General features: G+C 38.4%; 1 protein-coding gene across 10 annotated transcripts in view; it reads left to right on the forward strand.

The window, feature by feature from the left end:
- MYO1D (myosin ID) overlaps positions 1-20,169 on the forward strand; it is a 386,402-nt gene that overhangs the window by 148,150 nt on the left and 218,083 nt on the right. For all 10 annotated transcript variants that reach the window (XR_013535766.1, XM_008997098.5, XM_008997101.5 and 7 more), the window contains one exon: positions 4,513-4,645. Coding sequence is in view for 9 of the 10 variants with exons in the window: in XM_008997098.5 (XP_008995346.1) it covers positions 4,513-4,645 (133 nt within the window). In the remaining variant the exon portion in view is untranslated. The remainder of the gene's footprint in view (positions 1-4,512; positions 4,646-20,169) is intronic.

A 20,169-nucleotide genomic window follows, 5' to 3' on the forward strand; every position in this document is an offset into this window, starting at 1 on the left:
AAGTTCTGCACATGTATCCCAAAACCTAAAATGCAATAAAAAAATAGAAAAAGAAAAAGAAAAGGAGTCAGATTGGGTGATATTTTGAAAGTAGAGTTGACAAGATTTGCTAGTAGAGAGGATGTGTGGTATGAGAGGAAGACAGAAATCAAAAATGATAGATGAGCCTGATAGGGGAAGACAAGAGGAAACACTAAGTGGTTCAGGAAAATCAAGAGTTTTGCTTTGGATATGTTATGTCTGAAGTGTTTGTTGGATACTCAATTAAAAGTGCCAAATCAGCAATTGCAAATATGCATCTGGATCTCAGGAGAAAGGTGAGGCTAGAGATATAAATTCACAGTTATTAGTGTATTGATTGTATTTAAAGCCATAGACTAGATGAGAGTATCTAGGGAGTGAGTGTATGTTTAAAAAAGAGAAGAGGTTAAAAAGATGAATTCCTGAGGCACTGTAACATGTAGAGTCAAACAAGGAAAGAGGAACTAGCACAGGAAACTGAGAGCATGCCAGTGAGGTAGGAAGTAAACCAGGAATCTGGTGTCACAGAGGCCAAAGCAAGAAAAAATGCTTATAGAAGAAGAAAAATTATAAACTACATCAAATCTTGTCAAAAGCAGGAGTGATGAGAGGACCAAGATTGACCATTGGATTTGCTAACACCAAGGTTAGTGGGAGGACTATTGACAACACTGGTTTCCTTGTAGTGTTGAAGACAAATGTCTCATTGATGTGAGCTCAAGGGAATACAGGAAATGAGAATATAGAGACATGTGTTTAAACTGTTCTTTCAAGAATTGTTATCAAATGGTTCATCTGTGTGGATGTTGATGCCACCCAGATTAATGATGGCAATAACATCACTAGAAAGTTACAGACATAGGAATGTGACAGAGGGTCCTTGGAAGAACTGGGCATGGGGGAAAGGGACTTTCAGAAGGGAATTTCAATGCTTAATTTATCAGGTAAGGTATACTCATTTTGAGTAAGTATACTTTGTCAGAGTCTAGCTTTTCTCTCTGCAGAAAATGTTAAAAGCTCAACTTGGAAAAAGCCTCATTTGGCCAGTGGCACCATCAGGGTGTGTTGCCAGTATGTGTACCAAGAGGCTGCACAAGATGGTGTTTGTGAATTTTGTGAATGTACCATGGTCCAGAGGTTCATCTGAGAACAGCTTCACCCTTCAGTGGTGAGCTCATATAGCCCAGGCTCACAGGGCCAGTGTAGAAACAAGCAGCATGTGGATTTATTTCCAGTGGGAAATCTAACAGTAATATGGCATGGAATATAGTTGTCCTGAGGTATACATGGGGGATTGATTCCATCCAGTACCCTCCTCCACCAAAGATACCAAAATCCATACATTTTCAGGTACCTTATAAAAAATGGCATAGTATTTACATATAACTTATACACATTCTCTCAGATACTTTAAATCATGTCTAGATTACTTATAAAACCTAATAGAATATACGTGCTATGTAAATAGTTGTTATATTGGATTGTTTAGGGAATAATGACCCCCCAAAAAAGTCTGTACATGTTTAGTACCGGCACTACCATCTTTTAAAAAAATATTTTCTATCCACGGTATGTTGAAAGTGGAAGCCGTGGATATGGAGGGCCAATTGTAATTGTGTTCATGTAACGGGCTGTTTTTCCACATTGGAAAACCTGCTTAGGAAGTCTCATAGCAGTAAGAACTCTCATTCATTATTACCCATGGAATCTAGAATACTTAGTTGCCTGGTAGGCCCACAATCAGAACAGAGGAACTTAAATAAACCCAACAAATAAAGGCATCAGGCTAAGATGAATCCATTTCACAGTAGGAATAGTTTTGCAAAAGGGTGAGAGATTGAAAGTCTGTTAAATGCAGCATATTGCATATATCTCCATAATAGGAAAGGCCTTGCCCGTGAGATGGGATGTCTTAACTTTTTTTTTTTTTTTTTTTTTGCTAAAGCCATCCTCCTAGATGGTATTGGAATGAGCCACCTTCATTTGATGCTTCCATGGCTAACAACCTTCCAAAATTTGAATCCATTCTTTCTTTGTATATGTTAATATAATCATTTTTCTTTTTGAGAGGTGGTGGTATCCCACCTCTTAAAAAGAAAAAAGCTCAAAAGTGAGCTATGATCACACCAGCCTGAAGTACAGTGGTGTGATCATAGCTCACTGTAACCCTGAACTCCTAGGCTCAAGTGATTCTCTCACCTCTGCCTCCCCAGTAGCTGGGGGTACAGGCATGCACCATTACACCCAGCAATATAATTATTTTTAAGCAGTGTTTCTTGGATTCTAGTTCTGTAGACCTTGATAGTATACACACAAGTATGCATGCTTTTGTGTGTGTGCGTGTGTGTGTGTCTGTGTCTGTGTGTGTCTGTGTAAATGGAGGGAGGAAGGGAGCAAGCATTTTACATTCCAAGTGCACAGACTTTTACTCTTTACTACTGTCTTGTTAGCCAGATGAGATCTGTCTTACCTATTATACATACTGGGTCTCCAAATGAGCTTCTCTTTTAAGATAAGGGTTCTGGTATTTAAAATATTTGAAAACTATTTTGTTAATATTACATTCAGACTGGGCATGGTGGCTGACACCTGTAATCCAAGCACTTTGGGAGGCTGAGGTAGGAGAATCACTTGAGCCCAGGAGTTTGAGACCAGCCTGGACAGCACAGGGAGACCCCATTTCTATAAAAAATAAAAAAGTTAGCCTGGCATGGTGGCATGTGCCTGTAGTCCCAGCTACTCTGGAGGCTGAAGTGGAAGGATCACTTGAGCCTAGGAGGTCGAGACTGCAATGAACTATGATCGTGCCATTGCTCTCCAGCCTGGGTGACAGAGTGAGACGTTGTCTCAGAAAAACAAAAATATTACAGTCATGACTTGGCATGGAAGTTCTTTCTCTATAAAATGACTCCCTACAACTGTTTTGATTCATTTTGTATCAATTCTGCTATTTAATATATTATTTTATTTACTTCATTTACAGTGTAGTACAGGAATAGTCTCCAAATATGGCCAAGAGTGAGTAAGGTAGACAAAGAATTTGGAGTAGAAACTGCGTAGACCAAAAGCCAGTGACTAAAGGACAGTCTTTTGACATGTGTCAGAATGTTAAAGTACACAAAGTACAACTTTCTACTTTCTGAAAATTCAGTAAGTGTTAGAATGATATTCCAGCACCAAATGCACTGTAAATTGAGAACGTTGCCTTAAATTACTTCTCTGCTAAAGTTAATAAGGAAAAAGTTAAGGAAAAACGATATACATCTATGTAGTCATTTTGATACAAGTGTACAAATGGAAAATCATGGACTAGAACTAGAAAGTGATGAAACTGAGTTCATAAGCTCCAGCGTATTGCAGCATTTTGTAGCCACTTTGGCAGTAATTGGCACTGTTTGCTGGTGATGGCGAGGGCTAGGAGTGTTGCTCTGTCTGTGTTCACAGACCCAGTCAACCTGCACATCACCATTTATCTTCTTCATGCTGCACTCATCTACTCTTTCATCTTGCAGCTATTATTTTGAGCACCTACATGCAGAAAGGGAACCAACTCAGTTTTTAAAATTTTATATGCGGGAAAGAACATGGGTACAATATTAGCAGTAGTAAGAATAATTAGCAATGAATACTAATGTTAATTATTTTCTCTTCTCAACTCCCAATTTTTTAAGAAAAGTTTTTTCTGACAAAAGTTTCTGGGTAGCAAGCAGCGTTTTGATTTCCAATTACTTTACCATCAAAAGCATTTTCAAAAGAAAATGACAGTTGAGATCACTACACGTTTTTAAAAATATCTCCACAGAACAAAATAATGAAATACAATTTTAACCTGAAAATTGGCCTGAAATGCGTTTTTAGAATTGGATTGCAATTGTCCTATTGTCACATTAATAAAATATTGTAAATGCCAATGCTACCTACAAAGTTGTTCTCAATTTGATTCAGAACTGCAGTGAAGGGATTTACTAGGGACAATATAAAAATGGTTATTTTATATTCCTACCTGTGTTTTCATAAAGAGCAGTCTTTCTGTAGTGTTACCTGCTCTATTAATATATAAATATTTGTTTTAATTCAAAGATGTTGCCACTTTTATATTTTCTGCTGTGACATTGAGGATCATTTTTCTACTAATGGTTTGTCCTCATTTTTTAATCATCACAAAAATGAATTTGTTTTACATATTTATTGTAAGAGCCATATTGACCATTTGAGGGTCCTACATAGGTATAATAAACATGTCACTTTTTAAAAGTTTAAATAATTTTTTTGATGTGCTATCATTTGGAAAAATCTCAATTTGCATTGCAGTATCAGTCATTATACTTGCAGCATAATTTTCTGGATGGAATTGTCCTTCCAATTAGGCCTTGTGAGTTCAGTCTGTAGTCCAATTACGATTCTCAGGATACATTTCAACAGACTTGCTTATCAGTTTGTATCCAGCTTATTTGAATGTGACATTTGAATTGCTGTTTCTGTGCTTCTCAGTTCAAATCCTGTGCTCAAAAATATGTGGCCTGAAGGCAAACTGAGCATTACAGAGGTGACCAAGCGACCTCTGACTGCTGCTGCCTTGTTTAAGAATTCTATGATTGCTCTAGTAGACAACCTTGCATCAAAGGTAATTATTTTCTTTTCTAAATACCCATTTTAGCTCATAGATTTTTCTTGATACTTATAAAGAATGTATATATGATTTGCTTTTTAGATAATCATATGTAAATTGCAGAATATATATAAAGTGCATGTTATAATAGAATTTTTATTCCTGCATTCTTAAAAACCTTGCCTCAGTGGAACAGTTGTTTGTGTCCTAGATTAGTATCTATCTTAAATTTGGGCTTTTTATTCTGTCATGATCAAGGGGAAAATCTTAGATTTAAAAAAAATATATAAGGTATAGCATGCCCAGCAAAAGGAACTTCAGTCCTGTGCTGAAAACAGGACCAGGCCAAAATAAGTAAGTAAAATCTTGAATTAAATTGTAAAATGCACCATTTATTTATTGCATTTGAGTACAAAATGGCCAGAGAGTTCTAAGAGGAAATTTAGTATGCAAGTATTGTCCTTAGACTATTTTAAATAGTTGAAATATAAAAAGATGTATTGTCCTGGACATTGTGGGTCACATCTATAATCCCAGTACTTTGGAGTCCAAGGCAGGAGGATCACTTGAGACCAGCCTGGGCAATATAGTGAGACTCCTTTCTACAAAAAGTTAAAAAAATTAGCCAGGCATGGTAGCATGCATCTGCAGTCCCAGCTACTCAGGAGGCCAAGGTGGGACAATCACTCGAGACCAGCCTGGGCAATATAATGAGACATCCTCTACAAAAACTTAAAAAATTAGCCAGGTCTGGTGGTGCATGCCTGTCGTCCCAGCTACTCAGGAGGCTAACGTGGGATGATTGCCTGAGCCTGGGAGGCAGAGGTTGCAGTGGGCCAAGATCACACCATTGCACTCCAGCCTGGGTGACAAAGCAAGATCCTGTCTCAAAAAAAAAGAAAAAGAAAACATGTATTATTGACAATTATTTGTGTTCTTTATTGTTCCCTTGAGAACTAATACTATTTGATAATGTTTGCCTGTATTTTTCCTTAAAGAACAGATTTCTACTCTTAACTGCTGCTGTTGACCAGTTTGATAAATTAGGCAGCATTCTGAGCCCTGTTATTTTTAGTTTCTTCATTTTTATCTTTCTCTTCTGGTGCTTCTTCTATGTAGTTTCTTCTTCGTTATCTTTTTTTTAAAAAAAAATCAACTTCCTCTCTAAGAATTTAAATCTATAGTTTCTGGTTACTTCACTACAGATAAATTAGGCAAATGCCACAGGAACACATCTGTTCAGTAGCTTTCTATTTCCTTTTGTCAGAATTTGTTGGCCTGAAGTGACTACATGTAAACACAATTTGTTGGCTTGTATAATCAAACCTCTGGAAGGGCAGGGTAAGGACACTGGCACTGAAGGCTAGAATGCCATTGGGACTCTTCACTCTTGTATCTCAGCCTGCTTCATCCAGCAAGAAGAAAAGTGAACCTGGAAGGAAGGCACATGACACAAGAAACAGTTGAATACTGAATTTCATGAAATATTTTTAAATACTCAAAGTTACTTGATTAACTAGAAAAGGAATTGTTTTGTTTTCTAAACTTGGTAGTTAATGTGCCTTGTAAAGAAATAAAAATTCTAGAACCTTCTACAATTTCTGTATCAGGAATTGCATTCAACTTCTGGTAAAACAGATCCTGAATTAGTGGCTTAAATAAGACAGACATTTATTACTGTCTCCTATAAGTGAAGTATAGAAGAAGGCATCCCAGGACTGGTATAGTAGTTTCAAAGTTATTAGAGACCCAAGTTCTTTCTGTCTTTCTGCTCTACCATCCTTGTGCTTGGCACCCATCCTCCTGTTCCATGATGGCAGCTGGAACTTCTTCCTTTTTAAAGAGACTTCCTGGAAGTTTGACACAGCACTTTTACTATACTCCATTTGCTACACAGAGTTGTAGAATGCCGGGAAGGGCATTTTCATTCTGGTCAGCTGTGCACTCAGCTAGCTATAAGTATTCTATTTTAAAGTAAGAAAAAGATGCTGGATATAAGGTAGGCAGCTAGCCTAGCAATCTCTGCTACAGCTTCCTAATCCATGTGTGCGTGGAGGTGAGGGGAGAAGGAAGGGAGCCAAGGGTAAGCAGAAGAATATAGACAACTTACCAGTACAGTAGAAGGCAAAAAGGTGAAGCCAGAGTGAGGAGTCCTAGAGGACAGCAGGAAAAAAAAGTTGCATTTAGAACAAAATAATTGAAATAAATAAAAATAATTGGCATTCATCATAATGTAAATTGATTAAGCAGACTAGTTAGGTGAAAAATCCAGCTATATGCTGCTTACAGGAGGCACACATAAATAACACTATGTAGAAAGCTCAAAAAGAGACGTAGATAAAGATAACAAGCCATCTCAACAAAATAACAAAATGAAATATACATGGAACATTTACATGAATTGATCACAAAATAGATGACAAAGGAAGTCTCAACCATTTTGGGTTTTTCTGTGTCAGGAATTGCATTCAACTTCTGGTAAAACAGATCCTGTTGTTTTGAGGTAAATGAGCTATGTGTGTGTGTGTTTTGAAATGGAGTCTTCCTTTGTTGCCCACAGTGGGGTGCCATGGTACAATCTCGGCTCACTGCAACCTCTGCTTCCTGGGTTCAAGCAATTCTCACACCTCAGCCTCTGGAGTAGCTGGGATTACAGCCATGTGCCACCACATCTGGCTAAATTGTTTTGTGTGTGTGTGTGTTTTTTAGTAGAGACAGGGTTTCACCATATTGGCCAAGTTGGTCTTGAACTCCTGATCTCAGGTCATCCACCCACCTTGGCCTCCCAAAGCACTGGGATTATAGGCCTGAGCCACCACACCAGCTGTCTCAACCATTTTGAAGAAGTGCATATACAGATACATTTTTTTGTCTTCAAAGCAAGTAAAATAAAAATCAGCATTAAAAAAAATTTTAATGTTTGGGAATTGAAAAAATTACTCTCCTAAATAGGCCATAGGTTGGAGAGGAAATCACAATGGAAATTACAAAATATTTGGAAGTGCATGACAAAGAATTTGTTAAAATTTATAGAATACTGCTAAAGTGATCCATTTGTTATGCCTTTATAAAATAACAAGAAAGACTGAAAAGTAAATGAGTGAAGTTCAACTCAAGAAGCCAGAAAAAGAGCTCCAAAGAAAACCTAAAGAAAAAAGTAAGAAAATAATTTTTAAAATAGTAAAATTTTAAAATAATAGAACAAAAATGTAATCAATAAGACCACTAATAAAGCTGATAAATTTAAAAATTATGAACAAAAAAAGGGATTTTACTGTGTAGGCATTATGGAGATTTTTTTTTTAAAACATCAGAGTATAGCTAACTATGCCAATAAATTTGAAAATGATGGTTTTCTTAAAAAAAAAAAAAGTCATCAAAATTAATTCAAGAAGAAAGGAACAACCTGAATATATCAGTAACCTTAAAGAATCTGAGTAACTGATGATAAGTACACCATTTCACAACTTTGCCAAGGACATCAGCTCCAGATGGTTTTACAAATCGGTTTTATTAAAATCTTTGAGGAGCCATTAATCTCTATCATGTTTTGGAGGATGGGAAGAAGAGAGCCAACTACTCAAGTCATTTAATGAGATTAATATTACCTTAATACCAGCTTAATATGAGAAAATAAAATTAGAGATCAATTTAACTTAGAAACATAGCTGTAAAGACCTTCAAATATATGAATAATGCATTTTCTGGCAATATGGTGAATGAGGTGCCCAATAAAGTCAAATGAAAACAACTAAAATGTTAGATAAAATGTAGAAATCAACATCATGAATACAGCCATGAACTAACAAAAAGTAAAAAATATCCAAGCCAGGAGCTGAGTGTATGTAGAATTTACCAGAGTGAGGGAAAAAGTAACTCCTAAAGCTGCCCCTCACCCTGTGGGAATTTGTTGAAGTAGTTAACTTTGAATATAGTTATTCAAGGCTGGATCCTTGAAGTGAAGCCCAGGGTGTGCCCAAAGTAGCGTGTCTAATAAGAAATTCTGTGTGCACATATACACACACACACACACAATGGTGAGTGTTCAAAAGGCTACATGTAGAGTGAACTAGAAATAATTTCCCATTATCAGTAAGGAAAACTGCCTGTTTGGTACTTGTCACTGACCCATGGGTAGAAAGGGTGTGAATTTCTCTTGAGGATTTATAATCATAAGAGAGCTTTTAGGAGGTTTGCAACCCAAATTAATACTACCTGGGTAGCTTGAAAAAGCCTCAAACCAACAGTTTGATTAAAGGTGGTTCAGGTCTTATATTGCCCCAGGCATCCGAAAAAAGCAAGTAAAAATGTTTTCCTTAAGGAAACTATCTTCATACTGTCACAGGATCCTTGGGGTGTCACTTTTATGGCTGGAAACCTTTGTGGCTGGTGGTGCCTTCACCTGAGTTTTGCTCAAGCCTGCTGGACTCGTTCCACCCACTCAGTCTGGCAGGCTATGCTTGGCTTGCACTACCAGCCTGGATTCCACACCTGCGAAGGGCGAGCCTGGCACAGAATGGCAAGGGGTGTGCAAGTGAGCAAGCGTGAGATCCAGCCACTGCATACAGCCAAGCACACTGGCTTTGGCAGGGCAGGTGGTTCCAGATGCCAGCACAGGCACTGGTTCCCTGTGAGGCTGCAGCCAGACCAGGTATACTGCAAGCAGCTTCCAAGGCTGGCACCAGGGAATGCAATGGTACCTGGAAGCTTGGAAATACCAAGAACTGCAGAGCCCCAAAGAGAGTGTTTCAGCCCTGGCTTGCGGAGCTCCTCAAGGGGTATGCAGGTGAGCAAGCTTAAGGTTCAGCCACTGCACACAGCCAAGCACACCAGCTACATGAGGGCGGGCAGCTCCAGGAACCAGCACAGGAACTGGTTTCCTGCGATGCTGCAGCTGGTCCTGGCATACTGCAAGTAGCTTCCATGGCTGGCACCAAGGAATGCAGTGTGCTCGGAAGCTTGGAAATACCAGGAGCTGCAGAGCCCCAAGGAGAGTGTTTCAGCCCTGGCTTGGGGAGCTCTTAGGTCTGAGCTCCCTGAAGGGTCACAGCTCTTCTCCTCTCTTCACTCCTTCTCATCTCCTACAATGTGGTAAGCAAGGGGTGTATTTCAGCCCTGTTTTTGTGGCAGCTCTTTTAGCCCTGCCATTCAGTGAATCCCCAGTTATTGTCCCATGTCCAGGAAGAATGAGGTATGCATACAAGTGAAGGGTGAGCAAGCAAAGAGGTGCTTTATTGGGTGACAGAACAATTCAGAGGAGACTTGCAGTGGGTAGCTCCTTTCCATAGTCAGGTCATCCCATCATATACTCAGCTCCCAGTAGAGAGGAGACCAGCAGCATGTAGTTAGCTCCTCTCTGCAGGCAGGTTGTCTCATCATCTATTCAGCAGAGAGGAGACCCACAGTGGGTAGCTCCTCTCCACAGGCAGGTCATCCCATTGTCTGCCTGACTCTGGCTGAGTCTGGAGTTTTTATGGGCTTCAGAGGAGGGGAAGTGTGTGCTGACGGGCCCATGGACAGCCATGGCGGGCCTAGAAAAAGCACCATAAGTTCTCACTCTGGTCCACAGAACTGGCAGCCTGGCCCAAAGGTGAAGTTTCACCAGGGACCTACCCCTTTTTGCCCAGGCACCTGCCTGCCTCCTGCCACCAACCTCCCATCCACAGAGCCCAGACTGTTCGTACCAAGGGGTGGAAGGTATGGGCCTGGAGGCACCCATTGGTACAAACTCCCTTGGGCTTCCTTCATGCTCATCAGCACCCAAAGTCTAAAGGGGGCCAAGGCGGCAGGGGGCTGGCATGTCAGTGCTGCACCAAGCATGTGCATACCCAGCTGGGTTGCAACAGTGACTGGGCTTAGCCTCAACTTTGCTCTGAAATCAGTGGGCATTGGGACCAGGGAGAGGCTAGACATTGGGAGCAGGCACATCCTAGCCTACAGGCATAGGGTAGCTTCCCAGGTCCTCAGGAGTGCAGAGGTGCCCAGGTCTACAGCCATGGCTGGGTGGCTGTGGCTTTACCCAGGAGGGCAGGGCTCCTGCCTGCTCCCAGCCCCCAAGAGCACAGGGATGCCTGAGTCCTGAGCCATGGCTGGGCAGCCACAACTTTGCCCAGAGAGCACAAGACTCCCACCCTGCCAACTTGGAAGGGGACAGGGCTTCCACCTGTTCCTGGCTACCACCAGCTGCACAGAGCACACAGCCCCAGCTGCAGCTCGCCCACTGCAGCCAGCAGCATGGCAGCAGCCATTCCAGAGAAACCACCAATACCAGACCTTAAAGAATTGCCACAAAGTTCTAAGGAAAATTAGCTCATAGTAAAGAATCACTACAAGATACAATAGGTAAAAGGCAAACTAAACAACAAACAGCAGATTCAGACTCATGAAAACTTCTGATACATAAATGATCAGAAAGAGAATATGAGAATCTTTAATATATCTCAAGAAATGAAAGTCCTGAAAATGAGAGCGCAAGCAACTAGACAATTGATAGAAATAAAAACTTAGTAATTAAAATTAAAAATTCAATGGATAGGTTCAGCGTCAGTTTACATAAAGCTGAAGAGAAAATAGTGAAATGAAAATAAGAACTGAAGGAGTTATCCAGAATTCCACTTAGACAAAGAAATGAAACATATAAAGGAAACATTAAGACATGTGAAAGAGAAAACAAAGTGGTCAAACGTATCTTTTTAGAGTTATAGAAGAGAAAATGGATAAAACGATATTTGAAGAAATATTCCTGAGAATTTCAAGAATATTGAAGGACTTAACAGAATCAGAAAGCGATGTAGACACCTAGTAAAATCCTAGAACATTAAAAGCAAAGAAAATATCTTAAAAGCAGCCAGAGAAAAAGACAGATTAGATTCAAAGGTATGACAATTAGGCTGAGAGAAAATAACTATAAACCAAAATTCTATACCCAGGGAATATATTTTTCCAGAACAAAGGTACAGTAAAGAAGCTTTCTGAAAAACAACAGAGAGTTTATCAACCTCACATAAGGAGATTCTAAAGGATATTCATGAGAGAATACGAAGAGTATGCTAAATGAAACTCTGAAATGCAAGAAGAAAAGAGCAAAGAAATTGGTAAATACATGGATGCATGTAAATAAACTGTAAAATAATATTTTGGAATGGAAAATTCCACAGATTAGACTTAAATGGCACAATAACAATTGCATATCAATTAGAAGAGTAGGTAATTGTAATTCAAGTGTTTAAGGTCCTTAATTGTTCAGAAAAAAGGAATAAAAATATTGTTTAATGTTCAAATCTGATGAGTTAAAACTACATGTGAAAATTTTCTAGCATAATCATTGAAAATTGTAGAATAGAAGTTATAAATTCCAAACCAGTAAAGAAGGGGGAAAAAAACAGAATGAAAACAAAGAATCCTCTCCCCCAAAACAAAAACATAAAAAAGAAGAAACAAAAGAACATAGGAAAGCTGGGTATTTATTTGGTAGAAACAAATGCAAATATATTAGTAATTACATTGAATGTAAATGGTTAACAGCCAATTTAGACTGAAGAAAAATAATACAGATATATGCTATTTATTAGTGACACCCAAATATAAGGAAATAGAACAATTGAAAGTTGAAGTTTATATGTCAGTTTGACAGTCTGGGATCACCTTTATCCCATTTCAGGACTTGTAGTAGCTCAGTGTTGGTCTGTCGTCCATTTACCTTTATCTTCCAGGTTTAGCAATTCAGACCAAACTACAGCCCTTCATCCAAGGCCTCAGGTTCTAACTTTGCTACCAAAGTCCCATGAGAGCCAGAAACTATTCTCAGCCTTATGACTGCCTTTTCCATGTCAACAGTAGCTTCTAAGACAAAAACAATCCTGAGGTGTAGGCTCACTCATCTCAATTTTAGTTTTCAGATTTTGGCCAGGTCTTTCCTCACTATCTTATTAGCTCTCTGATGCACTTACCATTTCCTCATATTTTGTCTACACCATTTTTTAGTGACTTCATGAAGAATAATTATTACCTAGTCCTCCATTACCAGAAGTAGAAGTCCCTGGCTCCTCACTTTCTCAGGGTCCATAGTGTCTTAAGTTCATGGCTTGTGTCCCCACTCAGATTATAAATGTTTTGAATATAGCAAATGGGTTCTGTTGATTTTATATATTAATATCTCTTGATACCTAATAAGGTGGTGTTAACAGATTGTCAGTAAATTATTAAATAAACTTGAATTTTCTATGACTATTTGACAGTATTCAAAGCAGGTTAAATCGATGTATATTTAGATAGTGTATTCTAATCTATCTACTGACTGGTGTGCTTTCATAAATGGTGTGTTTTTCCCATAAAATATATAGGGAGAGACAGGTGAAAAAGTTCAAGAGAATAAGATCACTATTAATGTTTGCAATTTAGCCTTTATAAGACACTCTGAATTTGCCAAATTTAGGATTTCTTAGGCTGAGTCAGTCTGGATATTTATAAATGAGAGAGGAGGTGGCATTTATAAATTGAGACAGAATGCTGATTAAATATAGAGAAAGTATTTGCACTAAATTCCTTATCCAAAGACTTTTATATTACTAAACAGGATGAAAGGGCTTCCCCCCATTTCTTCGTTGGTTGTTAGTTTCTCATGCAATATTGCTACTTCCTGTGCATAATCACTCAGTACTGGTAATATGCCATTCAACTGAATTCTGGATAGTAAAGTTAATTATGTTAATACTTCTCATATGATGCTTTATATTAAGATTGCCTTGCCCACATGATTTTATACATTATTCAGTTCAAAATATTTTCCAATTCACATTGTAATTTTCTTTTTGACCTAAGTGTTGTTTAGAAGTATTTTTCTTAATTTTCAAACATATAGGATTTTCTCATTATCTTTTTGCTCTTGATTTCTGGCTTAGTCTTATTTCATCAGAAGACATACTCTGTGATTTAAATTTTTAGAAATTTGCTAAATTTGCTTTATGTATATGTTTTGTTTGTTTTTAAAAAGTAATTTGCAGCTGGGCATGATGGCTCATGCCACTAATCCCAGCACTTTGGGAGGTCGAAGCAGGCTGATCACAAAGTCAGGAGGTCGAGACCAGCTTGGCCAACATAATGGAAACCCTGTCTTTACTAAAAACACAAAAAATTATCCAGGCGTGGGGATGTGCACCTGTAATCCCAGCTATTTGGGAGGCTGAGGCAGGAAAATCGCATGAACCCAGGAGGCAGATGTTGCAGTGAGCCAATATCATGCCATTGCACTCCAGCTTGGGCGACAGTGCAAGACTCCGTCTCAAAAAAAAAAAAATTGCATTCAGTATTCTATACAAGTCCATTTCAAGTTTGCTAATCATATTGTTCAACTTTTCTATTTTCTTCCTGACTTTGTTTTGTCAGCATTGAAATGTGTTTTAAATTCTACTTTGATTTGAATTTATCTACTTGTCCTCATTGTACCTTTGATTTTTTATTTAAATATTTAGAGAATTTGTTAGGCTCATTCAAGTTAGAAATGTTGTATCTTCCTGGTGTTTGAGTCATTTATCGTTATGAAACATCTCTCTTTATTTCCATATTGCTTTTTGCCTTGAAATCTGCTTTGCATGATTAATATAGCTATGCCAGCTTTTCTTTTGGCTAGAGTTTGCATGATATATCTTTTTCATCCTTTTACTTTCAATCTTTTATATCTTCATGTTTCAAGTATGTCTCTCATAAGTAGCATACATAGCTTTGATTTCTTTAATCCAGTCTGACAATTTTTGTCTTTTGAATAAATCATTTAGTTCATTTACTTTCAATATAGTGTGTGTTGCATTTAAATCAGCCACCTTGTTAATGCTTCTATTTGACTCTTAAGTATTTATTTTCTTTGTTTCTGTATTTCTTTTAGGTTGATTATTGTGGGAAAAAGGTAGACAACTTTTTTCCTTCTCCTTGACAGCTTAACCTCAGTTAAATTTCTAGCTCTGTTCCTCTGGCAACCTCATAAAACATATATCACTTAACAGCATTACTTATGGTGAAAATTATCCCTGTTAGACTATCTTGGGAGAATGATGTCTGGTGGGGATGACATACTTTGGGTTTGCCTGAGCTCAGTGACTCTTGTATTAGATCTGTCCTTTGCAGGACCCTGGAAGCTGTGTCTTCTGAGCTGTTCCAAGAGATATTTGGTCCTGTGGGACATGAGGCTTTTAAGCCAAGGTCACCTCCCACACCTGCCCGATGTACATCTGATCTCCTTACACCTAAGCTGTCACTTGACTGCTGTGTGGAGTGCTCCGAGGACACTGACACTACCTGCTAGCAAGCTGTGTTCTTGTCCTCTTGAAGAGATTGGTGCCAAATGGGGCCTATGAGTGTTTTGAGTCAGAATGTTTAGCTACACCTAAGAACATACTCTTTCCCCTCCCCTGGTGTTACAATTATTTTTTATCATTCCATTTATTCTCTTTATTCTTTTGGAAGTTTACATCTTAAATACTGTTATAGTGGTTACTTGACTTATTGCAATATCATTCTTGAATATAAAACTCTAATATTATTTGGTGCTTTTACCTTCTTCCTAAAAAATGCAAGGCCGATAAAACATTTTAATTCTATTTACCTTCCTCCTAACTTGTATACTATTTTGGTCACGTATTTTAATTATATACCAAAATAACATACATATAATAATGTCTTACTGGCTTTAAAAATATATATCTATTTAGATTTATTCACTCATTTATCTTTTCTCTCTTCCAATTTTCAAAATATATTTTGTTTTTATTTTGCCAACTTACTCATTAAAAGGATGACTTTTTTTTTTTAGACAGGTTCTCACTCTGTTGTCCAGACTGGAATGCAGTGGCATGATCTCAGCTCACTGCAACCTCCACTTCCTGGGTTCAAGTGATTCTTGTGCCTCAACCTCCCAAGTTGCTGGGACTACAGGCACACGCCACTGCACCCAGCTAATTTTTGTATTTTTTGGTAGAATTGGTGTTTCACCATGTTGGCCAGTCTGGTTCCAAACTCCTGACCTCAACTTATTTGCCCACCTTGGCCTCCCAAAGTGCTAGGATTATAGGTGTGAGCCACTGAACCCACTGCCTGTATTATTGGCCTTCCATCTGGGATCATTTTCTTCTGCCTTAACCTCACTCTATTATATTTGAAATCTGATGGGTGACAAATATAGTGTTTTTTTTACCAAAAATATTTCTATACGGTTTTCATTCTTGAAGAATATTTTTGCTCAGTTTAAATTCTATGTTGGCAATGTCTTTTGGCACTTCAAAGACAAATATTCCTTTGTCTTCTGGATTTCATAGGTTCTTTTAAGAAGTCAGCTGTCAGTCTCTTTGTTACTCCTTACGGTAATCTTTTTTTCCCCTCTGGCTATTTTGATTTTCAGAAGTTTCACTGTGATGTGCGTAGGTATAAATTTTTTTTTTAAATATGCTTATAGTTTTTAGAATTGCTTCAATTTTTAGCTCAACTTTTTAAAAATCAGTTTTAGCAAGTTTTTTTCAAATATTTCATCTGTCCCTTCTGTCTCCTCTCCTTTAGAATTCCATCTCACTGTATCTTCTATACCTTTTAGCCTCCCTTGTTTTCCATCTTTTTGTCTCTTCATGGTTCATTCTAGAAAATATCTTCTCACCTAACTTCTAGTACGTGCTTTTTTGTTCTTTACTTATTTCTTTTTTTTTTTTTTTTTTTCTGAGATGGAGTCTCACCCTGTTTCCCAAACTGGAGTGCAGTGGCATGATCTCAGCTCACTGCAACCTCCATCTCCCAGATTCAAGCGATTCTCCTGCCTCAATATCCTGAGTAAACTGGGATTACAGGAGCGCACCACCATGCCCAGCTAATTTTTTCTATTTTTAGTAGAGACAGGATTTCACCATGTTGACCTGGGTGGTCTCAAACTCCTGACCTCAATTGATCTACCTGCCTCAGCCTCCCAAAGGGCTGGGGATTACAGGCGTGAGCCATTGCATCTGGCCTTCTTCACCTATTTCTAATTTACTCTTCTACTGATCCACTGAGTTCTTATTTTTTTTATTATATTTTCCAGTTCTAGGTTTCCAATTAGTTTGGTTTTTTTCACAGGTTCTTGTTCTATACAAAATTCTCATATTGTCTTTTGTTACCTTGAACATGGTAAGCATAGTTATTTTAATATGTCTGGACACCTGCAGTCTGTTTTTTATTTTGTTTTGCTGTTTCTGATTCCAGTTTCCTTGGCTCCTTATATGTCTGGTTTTTATTTTGTTCCAAATATTATATTTGCAAAATCATCAATAGAAATAATTGGAGGCCCAAGTTTACGTTATTTTTCTCCAGGGAACAGTTAATTTTCTTCTTTTAGTTACCTAAGAACAACAGTATTCTAAATCAACCATTCCAATTTCAAGGACTCAGGTGATTAAAAGCTGAATTATGGTCCCTGTAACAGACTTAACAGACTGCCTACTTCTAATTCATCCTTATTCCTGGTGACAGGATCCTAACCCAAAGTGAGAGGGGTTTACCTATGTTTCCCCCTTTTCAGGCCTTATTTTCTAATCTTTGTCCCACTAGGCCCATGAAGCTGCCAAAATTACTACTCAGATCCCATCTACCTTCTCTGGAGTCGGCAAATTCCCCCAGGAAAAAAGGCAGTCTCAAACCTCAGTTCTCTTCCATGGCTTCCTTCCTCTCCTGTATTCTGACCCAGTAATTCTCCACTGTCTAGTTAGATCTCCAATGTCTTCAGGCAAATGTTTTGTTTATTTTGTTTACCTATTTTTGTTAACCCTCAGCATGGGTGTCAGTTTAAATTACCTAGTCTGTCGTTACTCAAAGCCCTAATATCTTCATTCCATAAATTAGCTAATTAGTTTCAGAGAGAATTTACAGGCCAGATCCGAGTGTTCTGATTTTGTGCAATGCTTATTCCATTACACTAGTACCAAATATGCAGGTAAATCTAGCATTTTGGCATTTACTGTACTCAGTGCCACTTTTCTTAGTTTATTCACCAAGAAAAGGCATTCTATTCCAGCAAACTACTAGAAAACCCTCAAGTAAACAGTGCCTCCTCCCCAAATTCCCCATCCTATTCAGTTTTTAAAAAAACATATTAAAGCCATTTTTATAAGTGAGCTACAGTTGTTCCCCCAATATAGATGCTCCATTTTAAAATCATTACAGATTTAGTGAACATTTGATCACCCATCACTATTTTTTAAAGTGAGATTCTGCTTGTGCTTTATAAAAAAATATTGATCCTCTGCTTAAATATGCCAAAATTTAATATCTAATCAAAGAGTTGGTATTCCAGAGTAGGGAAGAAGTATAAGTTACCTTCAATCTATAACAAATCACTCTAAAATATAGTGCTTAAGATAATGATTCTTTGTCATGATTCAACAGTTGTCTGGGCAGTTCTGCTGGGCTCACCAAGCAGTTGCAGTCAGCTGGGGCTAGACAGGCTAAGACGAGCTCACTCAAATTGAGTGCCTGGATGATTGAACATCTTTTTTCATGTAATCTTTAGTCCTTGGCTTCTTCACATGGTAGAAGTGGTCCAAGAGGTCAGAACCTCTCAAGGATGGGTTTCTAGAAGTAACCCAGTGTCGCTTCTGCTGCATTCTACTGGCCATGTCACAGGCTAAGTCAGATTTGAGAAGTCTCCCAGTAATAGACTCCACCTCTTACTGGAAGGTGTTGCAAGATATTGAGGTTGTTTTTCATTCTGCTGCAGATGACAAAATGAAAAAAGACAGGTATACTAGGCAGAATAATGGTTTTTTGCATTGCGACACCAACTCTCTGACATCAGCTAAGTGTCCTCCAATTCAATTCAGTTCTGACACTTAACTATCCAGAGTTAGCATCAAATCTGAAAAATTAAAGGACGAGGTCCGCAACAAGACTCTCCTCTACTTCAGAAGCCAGCTGCAAATGAGGTCCACAGAACACCTGCCTTTATGTATGACTTGGGTACAAATTTGAGGATTTCCATGACCCTGCTTCAGGTTTGGTAATTCACTAGAGTGACTCAAGAACTCAGGACCAAGCACAGGAGCTTCTGTCCCCCTGGAATCAGGGTGTACCACCCTCTGAGTGCATTCATGTGTTCACCAATCAAGAAGCTCTTCTGAGGCTCAGGATTCTGAGGTTTTGTTTTTTTGTTTTATCAGCGTTTCATCACAAAGGCATGATTGGCTACATCGTTGGCCACATGATTAAGCTTAATCTTTAGTCCCCCTAACCTGCCCAGAGGTCAGGAAGCTGTAAGTTCCAGAACATGAAGGAGTTTTCTGGTGACCAGCTCCCATCCTGAAGCTGCCTGGAGGCCCAGCTATGAGTCAGCATAACTAAGACACTCCTGTCGTTGAAGAAATTTCAAAGGTTTTTGAAGCTCTATGCCAGAAACCAGGAACAAAGGCAAGATAGATAATATTTTTTATTGTTGTTATTACTATACCATAGTCATCCCAGATGTCCACATCCTAATCCCCAGAACCTGTGAACATGATATGTGTGTGCCCTGGCAAGGTAGAATTAAGGTTGCAGATAGAGATAAGGCTGCTAATGAGTGGGCCTGAAAATAAGGGCTTATCCTCCGTTACCCAAGTGGGCCCAGTGCTATCATGAGTCCTTCAATGGGAAGGAGCAAAGCAGAAAAGTCAGAATGAAAGAGTGACATCATAAAAGAGTCAACTGGCCATTGCTGGCTTTGAAGATGGAAGGAGCCACCAGCCAAAGAATGTGGGCAGCCTCCAGAAGCTGGAAAATACAAGAAAATGAGTTTTCTTCTGGATCGTCCAAAAACACCAACCTTGATGACACATTGATTTTTGGCTCAGTGAAACCTATTTCAGACTTCTGACCTCCAAAATGTGAGATAATAAAACTGTGTTGTTTAAAACCACTAGATTTATGATAATCTGCTACAGCAGCAAGAGGAAACTAATGCAGCAGGGCCTAGAAAAAAGCAAAAAATGATGTTACCTTTCACCATGTAGGACAGCATGATAAATGTACTATCAGAGTTTCTTTTTTAGGTGTTGGAAACTGTTATTCTGTTCAAAATGCAAGTAAATTTACATCCTTCAAATCTCTCCTACTTTTTAAATTATTTACTACCTCTTTCTACTTCTAGCCCTCAGCGGAGCTCAAAACTGCCGAATTTAACTACAGAGGATTCTGTATCTTAATCAAAGTGCCTCTGTGTGTCTGATAGATAACAGATTCAGAGAAGAAAAAGAAACTCTTTACACTTATAGGATACATTTGACCTCATTGATTCATCCAGTGATAATTTATTCATTATCTTCAGTGTTCCAGGATCTATGCCAAGCATGATTTTATATTTAAAGGGGTTATGATATAATATGTGGTGTAAAACTTAATTGGCACAGAGGAAAGGATTGCTAGCTGAGCTCCTTTATAGAATCACTGATGCCTATAGATGGTTTTGGAACTTCTCTACCTACCCATGAAGTTTAAGCTCTTTTCCAAAAGCACAGATTAATGCAATAATATTAATAATGATGGCTGACTCTTAAGGA

The sequence above is a fragment of the Callithrix jacchus genome, chromosome 5 (assembly GCF_049354715.1).
Source record: "Callithrix jacchus isolate 240 chromosome 5, calJac240_pri, whole genome shotgun sequence".
Lineage (NCBI taxonomy): Eukaryota > Metazoa > Chordata > Mammalia > Primates > Cebidae > Callithrix > Callithrix jacchus.